This window comes from Nyctereutes procyonoides, unplaced genomic scaffold (genome assembly GCF_905146905.1).
Source record: "Nyctereutes procyonoides isolate TBG_1078 unplaced genomic scaffold, NYPRO_anot_genome, whole genome shotgun sequence".
Classification (NCBI taxonomy): Eukaryota; Metazoa; Chordata; class Mammalia; order Carnivora; family Canidae; genus Nyctereutes; species Nyctereutes procyonoides.
In genome coordinates, this window is record NW_026575131.1 from 56,758,315 (window position 1) to 56,767,548 (window position 9,234).

The following is a 9,234-nucleotide window of genomic DNA, read 5'->3' on the forward strand; positions in this document are numbered from 1 at the left end:
GATGTGGGACTTGGTCCCGAGGGTTTCATGCCCTGGGCCGAAGGCAGACGCTAAACCATTGAGCCACCCAGGGATCCCCCTAAGGGGGTACATTTTGTGGTATGTACGTTATATCTCAATTACATAAAAATGGACATATAAATAGATATAAAATCCTAACTGCGAATCACACCGGCCTTGGCCTGCTCCCCCGGCCTGCCACTGTCCAACTCTGTGACCTTGGGCAAGTTGCTGCACTTCTCTGAGCCCCGTGCGCTCCCTTTCTGTGAAAAGCAGATAAGGATAGTCACTACCTTGTGCAGTTGTTTGGAGGCCAAACAGAGATAGAGCAGAAGCCGCCCCGGGCAACGCCGGCGCTTCTATCACTGCTCCCAACCTGGCTGCCTGTTTGGCCCTCTTCCTCCCAGGCCCCTGCTTGTGCTCAAGTCCAGGCACACGGTATGTGTTTCATGACACGCTCACGAGGCCAGCCCCCTTCTCCGGGCATCGGGGGTTCGGGAAATGGGTGAATCCTACAAGCTGTGAGGGCCTGGGGGCAGAGACCACATCTGTATTTACATACCTGTCAACATGCATGTAATTCTGTGCCCGCGTCCATTTTGGCGGGTGTGTGTCCACACACAGACAGATGCTCAGGGGAGGCTGTGTCTAAGGGACAAACACGGAGGGGGAGCTCCGAGAAGCTAAGTGACTGGCCCCAGGAGAAGGAGAAGGGGAAGCCGGAGCTCCGGCCTCTGCCCAGGAGTGTCTGGGTGACAGGGTGTGTGAAGTCTGGGGACCTGGGTGTGCACCTGTGTGTGTGCATGTGTGTCTCAGGTCTGCAGCGTAGGTGTGGGCAGAGGCGAGCTCGGGTACCCTGAAGTGAACCTGCATCCCACCATGCATGTCCACCTGCACCCTCCTGCTGCTGATGGGGCCCTGTCTCCTGGTGACAGGAGCCTAGGGGAGCCACCTGCAGAGGTGACCGGGGCAGCTTCTCTCTGGCCCCCTCTGGAGAGAACTGTGGGGGGGGGGTGTCCTGGGGCCGGGGCCGTTTATCCCCTTTCTCCTGAGCCTGCCTTGTCCCCAGGGGCTGACCAGCCCGTTGGTGACAATTTAAGATCTTGGCCAGTCTGTGGCTCCTCCACGCTGGGCCTCATCTCCGCTTCTGGAAAACGGACAGCAGCACGGCCCCCCAGGACTGCAGTCAAGGCGTCAGGGTGTTTCTGTCCAGGGAAGATGGAATAAGCCTCGTGAGACGGCGGCACCACAACCCAATGCTTATGTATCCTCGGTGAGTCAGGGAAACTTCAAGCTTCTGTTAATGCGCCACCACCGCCACCGCCACAGCAACGGAGACAGTAGCAGGAGAACCACTGCTGGAACCTAAGGCCGGAGCCCCTGCGTTTGCACAGGCTCATGCCCAGAGAGCTGCGGGTTTGAATTCCAGGCCGTGGGTCTGTCTCCGTGCTGGGAGGCCTCACCCCTCCCTGGCCTGTGTTCTTCACCTGCCACGTGAAGGAACCAAATATCCCAAGTTTGGGTCAAACCGGGGCGAGGGAAAGAGACGCGCTGGGGCCTGAGACAGAAGGAAAAATGAGCCACGCCAACCCTACCGTGATCTACGATTCTGTCTGCCAGCAAAAGTGTCCTGTCCTTTCCTTCCATTCGAGTTTTTAAAACATTGCTTGAAAATAGTCTTCAACTTGCTGACTTTGGGGCACCCGCTTTCTTAAATTTTGCATGGGAGGCTCGTCGTGATGTCACAGGGTGGAGTAAGGAGATGATTCTGGAAATGCATGGGGCATCGTAATAGTGCTGGACCAGCAATGATAATGGCCAATCGTTGTTAAACCTTCTATGTGGGAAGCCCCCGTCTAAACAATACGTATTTCAAAAAAAAAAAAAAAAAAGAAAAAGAAAACAATACGTATTTCATTTAACCTTCTCGACATTCTGTGAGGAAGACAGCATTATTATTTTGATTTTTGGGCTGTGGGACTGAGGCACCGAGGGGCTAGGGTACCAGCTGAGAGTCACACAACTAACTGGGAGCCTACCCAGGCCTTGTACGTCCTTGGGGCCCAGGAGCCTGGGGTCTTGCCCTACTGGACAGGGGACCTAAGCCTGAGAGGGTCATAGGTCACAGGTCCTTCTGGATGGCCAGAATCAAGATGGAGATGGGTGGAGCAGGAGGCGGGTGAGCCTCCCCCAGAGGAGCCAGCCACAGAGGGTGGACCCTCTTCCTGCTAGTCCTTCCCCATTAAGCCCCCTCCCACTGAGGTGGGGGTTCCCTCCCCACTGGCTTTTTCTCAGGGATCCCCCTCCCCTCCCCCCACACCCTCACCAGCAGAGTCCCCTTCTTCCCTCCTCACCTCTCAACCCCAGCAGGGATCCCCCCTCCCCCCTGGGGCTTCCCATCTGCCCCTCCCCCACCCAACCAGGGTCCTTTCTGAGCCACCAGCCCCCCTAGGTTCCTCCCAGGCTCCCCCCAGCCCAAACCCTCTCCCCTCCAATCTCCCCCCCTCCCACCCCCCAGGGCTCTGGCCGCTCCACTTAGCATCTCCCCTCCCCCTAACCTCTGCACACATCTCTTCTGCTGCTCCCCCTACCCCACCCTGGGGTCCCCACGGGGGCTCCACCTCGGGGTTTCCTCCCTGCCCCAGGGACCCCGGCTCCCCAGCTCCCCAGCTCGGGTCTCCCCTTCCCTCCACCCCAGGATGAATTCCCACTCCTCCCTCCCTCTCCCTGGGGCTTCCCCCTCCACCTGTCCCTCCCTCCCAACCGCCCCGGCGGGGCTCCCCCCAGCCCCGTGACTCCCGGGGCACCGCCGGGGTTTTCCTCCCGCGCCCACGTAGGGCTCCGTGGAAAGGTCGCGGCCTGCGGCGGGGCTCGCCCCGTCCCCCTACCCGCGGGGCTTGGGGACACGCGGCCGGCCCACCCCGCAGCCGGGGCGGGAAGAGCGGGGCCGGCGGGAGCTGGGGCGGGGAGCCCGCGGCGGGGGAGGCACCGCCTGCGCCGGGAGAACCGGGAGGTGGCCGCCGGCCTCACAGTTTCGGTTTAGAGGCAAGAGGCAGCCCCGTGCCAAGTCCGGCTGGGCTGGGAGCATGACTTCTTTGGGTGTTTTTTGCTTGTTGATCTTAGTTTGGGGAAAGAAAAAAAAATTTTTTTTTCTTCAGTGCAGTGAAGGAGCCTATCTGGGGAGGGAGAAGGCTCGGGTGGGTGGAGGGCCGCTCCAGGGGGGGTTGCCTGGAGGAGTCCTTCCTGCAAGGCCAGCCCTGCCCGGCAGCCCTGAGCCCACCGGGGTCCATGCCCCCTTGACCTCTCTGGCCTTGGGTGGGGGGAGGGGCAGGCAGGGGCTGCAGCCAGTCCCCCAGGGGTGCGTCTCTATATGCCCAGAGCTTGGGGTTGACTCCAGCACAGCCAGTAACAGCTGTGGCACAGCGGCCAGGTTTCGTAATAAACCGGTCTTTTAATTGCTATGGGGCAGGAGGGAGGATAAAAAAAAAAAAAAAAAAGAGGCAAAGGTTTGTTGGGCTTGGTTGGCGCCGGCTGCAGAGAGAAGAGGCACTGTTTTTGCAAAGGAGCCTGGAGCTGCTAACAGGGACTTAAGTAACACTTCCTGGTGAGCCTGCAGGAGGGGGCTCGGTGGGCACTGTAGGCTGGGGCACGGGGAGGGGCGCAGAGGTCCTGGCCCCTCTCAGAGGTGGCAAATACACAAGAACCCAGAAGCTTTAGAAATTTATTACAAGGTCATCATAGAAGTAAAAATATATGTATCTATATAAGCTTCCCAGCTCTCTCAGTGGTTCAAGTAACAAGTGCAAGTAACAAAATAGATTGTCTATTACATTTGCAAACTGGGAGTTCATGGGTACAGAGCAACCTCGGCCCCAGCTCCCAAGTCCCAAAGTATAGTCCCGGCAAGGGTGCAGACCCTCGGTCAAGCGAGTCCCATGCAGATGTCAGCGCCGGTCTCAAGAAGGGTGGGGGACGCAGTAGGTCTCACTCCACCCGAGTGTGGAGTCCAGGCCCTCCACGGTGGGGGAGGCCGCTGCTCCCCCACTCCAGCTGCTCTGTCGCAAAGCCTGAGCTCCAGGTTCCCGTCTCCTGCTGGCCCGGGTCCCCCTCTTCTCCTCTCTTGGGGGCCGCCACGGGCGCTGCTCCGGGCTCACCGCCCTGGGGGCGGCTGCACGCTCCCCTCTTCTCCAATGATTCTGCCCCCATGGTCTCACAGATTGGGTTGTTTTGGGGGGTTGTTCTGGGGGGAGGGGTCAAATATTTATTTTATTTTATTTTTTGGTAGCAACTCAACAGGCTCTGATGCTGGGAAGGGTCTCAGCGCTCCTGGAGGGAGATGTAGGGAACCCACTGGTTGTTCCCTCGGCTCTCTTCACAGTAACTGGCTACCTCCACCAGGCCGTGGCTTTTCCAGGCGTCTGTGTGAGGGTTCTGTGACAGGGTGAAAAGAGGGGGTTCAGTGGGAGCCGCAGGAGTGGGCAGGAAGCCTCCATCTCCCAGGGCCCCTCTGGGGAAAACAGGCCAGCTCAAAATAGCTCCCTGGGGAAGGAGGCCCGGCGGCGGCCACGGACATGCGATCGGCCCACGGGACATGCCGATCGTGGCTGAGTGCTGAGCTGGTGGGAGGCCGGCCAGCTCCACTTTGTTGACAAACACGGGCCCAGGTGCCTGGGCAGGGTGGGGCCAGCCGCCGCCGACTCACCGTGACCAGGAGGCAGTGCAGGTCTCGGGCCTCGGCGGTGCCCTGGGTCTCCGCCGGCTCTCCCAGCAGCTGGGCCAGGCGCTGCATGCCTGACACCCGGACGATGTCGATGTCGTTGTCACAGCAGAAGGACTGGATGAGCGTGAAGTGGATCTGCAGGGCGATGTCGTCCTCCTCCTCCTCATCAATGGCCAGCAGGCACAGGACCACGCTGTCAGGGTCCCTAAAGGGGGCCAGAGGAAGGAGACGGGATCAGCTGGGGACTCAGAAAAGGCCACGGTGCACGGGGGAGTTTCGAAAGGCAAAGAGAAACCGAAGCCGAAGCCGAGTGAGGGATCGCATGTGCATGCAGCTGGAGGGGGGTGGGGAGAAGATGCACGCTTCAGGACTTGGGGGGGGCAGGCAGGAGCAAACAGGGTGGTGGGTGCTTGCAAAGGGTGCCGTCAGGATACTGCAACCTCTCCCCCCCTCCGATGGAAGGCACAGAGGCCCTGAGCGCACGGTGGGGACGCTGGGGGAAACCCGAGCCCTGTGCGAGAGAGGGGTGCAGCAGGGAGCGTGCAGAGCGGAGGGGGTCCCCACCCGCGCCCAGTCCGGGGACGTGGTGTGACTCACACATTCATCAACTTGGCTGACTCGTACACCCCCACGGTGAGGCGGTCCTGGCGCTGCGCGGCCACCAGCAGCTCCTCCACCGCGGCGCTCACGGTCTGCATCCTGGGGGCAGGAGAGAGGGAGGGTCAGCGCCCTGCCGGCCACCGGTCGCTCGGGTCCCCGCGTGGCCCGGCTACTTACTTCTGCGCCGCGTTGTCGCACGCCACGAGCTCTTCCAGCGTCATGTTGCAGTTATAATCCACAGTGGAAAGCAGCCCCACGGCAGCCCCAGGCGAGAAAATGCAAAATCCGGGGCCGGAGAGCCCAAACCCTTCCCTCGGAGCCCGAGCGCTCGGTCAAGACCTTCGGGAGGCAGCGAAATCCTCCCCCGGAGAAGGCGGAGAAAAATGCCCAAGTCCTCAGCAGGAATAATCCGCGCGGCCGCAGAGGAGGGATCGCGTCCACGGCTCCGGCGATCTGAGCCCGCGGCCGCCGGCGCTGCCTTTTATATAGCCTCGGGGCTGGAGGCGTGGCCTCGGCGGCGCGTCCGCCCCTCCTATTGGCCAGCCCACAAAGGCGAGAGAGAGGCGCGCCGCGGTTGGCCGACGCCGCGGCCCACGTGGGGGGAGCGGGGAGGAGGGCGCGGGGTCGCGGGAGCGCGAGCGCCAGAAAAGAGAAAAAAAAGCAGAAGTTTTCCTCCTGATTTCCCGGCAGCTGAGCCGCGTTTCGGGGCGCGCGCGGGATTTCCAGCGCGCAAGGCCGGCGCGGACTTTCGGAGTTGGTGGAGGGGCGGGGGGGGGGGCGCCTGGAATCCCCTCCTGGTCCCGGGAGAGTCCCCGGCCCGCGCCTTTCCCAAGTTGTGCTCGGGGCCTGCACGGGGCGGGGGCCCCAGTTCGCAGCCTGATCCCACCCAGGCGGGCAGGGGCGTCGCCGCGGAGACCCCAGACCCGGGGTGACTTGTCTGGAGCTCTGGGTCCCAGCCTGTCTGATGGCCTTGCAGCCCGGGCCTCCCTGGCTTGGAGGGAGCGTTAAATAAAATAAAGGGCACACAGAGTGTCCCATGGATGGTGGTGGTCGCAGGAGGCCCCCTCGAGGCCCCCCCAGGTTGGGAGCTGCGAAGGTGGCCTCTGTGTGGCCACCTGCCCCCTGAGAACGCGTCCCAGCCCCACGGAGTTGCAGGAAGCATTGAATAAAATAAGGGGCACGCAGGAAGTGTCACGCGGTGGCACCGGCTGGCCGCCTCGAGGTCCCCAGCAGCAAGGGCTGCACAGCTCTAGGCACTCGAGGGACGAGAGTGGTCGCCCCCTCGTCACCCCCCCCTCGCGAGTTTCAGGGTGGAGCGCGCGTGGGAGGCGCAGGTGGCCCTGCGGCAGCCGGGCCCGCGCCCCCTGCCGGCGCCTGGCGCTGCACCCCTGAGCGCCCCTTTGCACCTGACGGTGGGGGACTTGGCCGCGGGGGAGGCCGGGGCGCCCAGTTCTCGCCCGCGCCGCCCCTTCAGGTCGGCTTGCAGGGGCCGTGGCCACTCTGATCCCTCCTTCCGGAGGGGACGCTGATGAGGACGGAGCGCGCGTCCTGTGCACCAGGCTCCCGGCATCATGGGTCTTTTAATTTTCCAGGACCCAGGAAGCGGGGTCCATGCTTATGTGCATTAGACAAAAGGGGAAACTGAGGCACGGGCAGCCCCCCTCTCCCTCGCACATGCACTCCCGCAAGCCACCGGGCAGGGCGTGTTGGAGCCACACGTGTGCGACAGGGGGACTGCCGCCGGCCTCGCCGTCTCCCCCAGGAAGGCGGTTCACGAGCCTGGCGGGCAGGCCAGCGTGGGACTGCCTCCCACGGCCGATCGGGGGCTCCCGCGTGACTCACAGCAGCGTCCCCTCCCCCGCCAGCCCGGGGTCTGGCCTTCAGCCCCGCGGCTTGCTTCCCGGGGCTCCCGGGCCCCGCGGTCCGGCTGACGCATCGCACCGCCTCCGCGCCGCCCACCGGGCTGGCGCCGAACCTCCCGGGCGCCGAGAGGCGGGGCGGCGCCACCTGGTGGCCGCACGAGGTCCCTGCGCCCCAAGCGCCGGAAGGGACGCACGGGGGTCGTGCGGGGGGAGGGGGGAGGCGGAGGGTGAGGAGGCTGGGCCTGGGGTGACGGTCGCTGTATTTCATAGACACAACATCCTGTGCAGCATGTGACTTTATCGATGTCCTGTCTTTTGAAAAGCAAAGAGGCAAAGTGCTGCCCGGGGTGTCTGCCTTTTTTTTTTTTTTTTTTAATGATGGTGAAAGACACTTAGACCATCTGTAAATGCACCATCCAGAGGCATGAAATGCATCCAGGGTGCAGTGAAGCCAGCACCGCCGGCCGGAGCCATCAGCCCCCGCACGAACTCGGCGCCCCTTAAACAGGACCCCCGACCCTGGAACCCACCATTCTTTCTGTCTCTGGATTTCTCTATCCCAGACACCGCCTATAAATGGAATCAGACAGTGTTTGTCCTTCTGTGTCTGGCTTATGTCACTGAGCACAATGTCCTCAAGGCTCCTCCACGTGTAGCAGGTGTCAGGATGTCCTTCCTTTTTTTTTTTTTTTCCTTTTTAAATGCAAGCTCTAGCCCAAGGAGGGGCTTGATCTCACGACCCCAAGATGGGGAGTCACAGGCCATATAGACTGAGCCAGCCAAGTGCCCCAGGATTTCCTTCCTTTTTTTTTTTTTTTTTTAAGATTTTATTTATTTACTTATTTATTGGAGAAAGAGAGCACGAGCAGGGGGAGGAGCAGAGGGAGAGGGACAAGCAGACTCTACGCTAAGGGTGAGCCCCACTCGGGGCTTGATCCAACGACCCTGAGATCATGACCTGAGCCTAAATCACTGGTGGGCTCCACCAGCTGAGCCACCCAGGTGCCCCTTAAGGCTGAATAATATTCCAGCGTCTGGACGGACCACATTTTGCTTATCTATTCGTCCATCGGTGGACATGGGGTTGCTTGTGCCTTTTGACTGTTTTGGTTGCCTGTTTTTGTCAGTGAAGCTAACTGGAAGCAGGGCAGGGGGGTGGGGTAGGGAGTGTGTGACACTTGCCTCAGGCACAACTTTCCAGGGAATGCCACAAAACTCCATCATCAAGATCAACAACATTCTAAAGCAGTATTCCGTAAAAATGAAAATGTATGCAAAATGAAACACCCCACCTACGATGGACAAAATATCAAGATTTAAAAAGTCCAACAGGGCCAGGGCCGGGCGGGGCGGGGGCGGGGTGGGGGCGAGGGAGCAGGGGAGCTGTGCAGGTACAGGGTCGGATCCTCTCTTTATTTATGATTTTCACCTTTCCTTCACCATGGATCCTTCTGCACTGATTTTGAATTTTTAAAATATGTATCTTGATGATTGAGTTTTTGGCGCCCTCCCCTGGATTTCATTCCTGAGGCGAATGCCCCGTGCACCTTACCCTAGACCCAGGCCTTGAGAATGTCCCTATATGCCCCAGGGACAGGTGACCCCATCTACTGGGGTGGAGACCCACAGTCGCCCCATGTGAGACCATTGACCACATTGATGGGGGAGGGTAGACCCACAGCACCCCGTCCCCTGATGACGTCCAGAGCAAGAAAACGGGCACATCCACCTGCACCTCAAGAATGAGACCCTTTGGGATCCCTGGGTGGCGCAGTGGTTTGGCGCCTGCCTTTGGCTCAGGGTGCGATCCTGGAGACCCGGGATCGAATCCCACGTCGGGCTCCTGGTGCATGGAGCCTGCTTCTCCCTCTCCCTGTGTCTCTGCCTCTCTCTCTCTCTCTCTCTCTCTCTCTGTATCATAAATAAAAAAAAAAATTAAAAAAAAAAAGAATGAGACCCTTTGTCTCTACAATTGATCAATGGAGCCACATTTTTAGTAACGTTGCAGGGAAGGTGCTAATGAGACCAAACTTTTATTGGCTGCTGAGCATT

The 9,234-nt window shown here is 60.5% G+C and overlaps 1 protein-coding gene across 1 annotated transcript; it reads right to left on the bottom strand.

Moving 5' to 3' along the window:
• Positions 1 to 3,707: 3,707 nt before the first annotated feature.
• GADD45B (growth arrest and DNA damage inducible beta) lies at positions 3,708 to 5,765 on the bottom strand. Its single transcript, XM_055343780.1, has 4 exons — positions 5,498 to 5,765; positions 5,318 to 5,419; positions 4,703 to 4,925; positions 3,708 to 4,431 (listed from the first exon to the last, which is right to left on the bottom strand). The coding sequence occupies exons 1-4, from the start codon at positions 5,539 to 5,541 to the stop codon at positions 4,318 to 4,320; spliced, it is 483 nt and encodes a 160-aa protein (XP_055199755.1). The 5' UTR covers positions 5,542 to 5,765; the 3' UTR covers positions 3,708 to 4,317.
• Between the last annotated feature and the right edge of the window lie 3,469 nt (positions 5,766 to 9,234).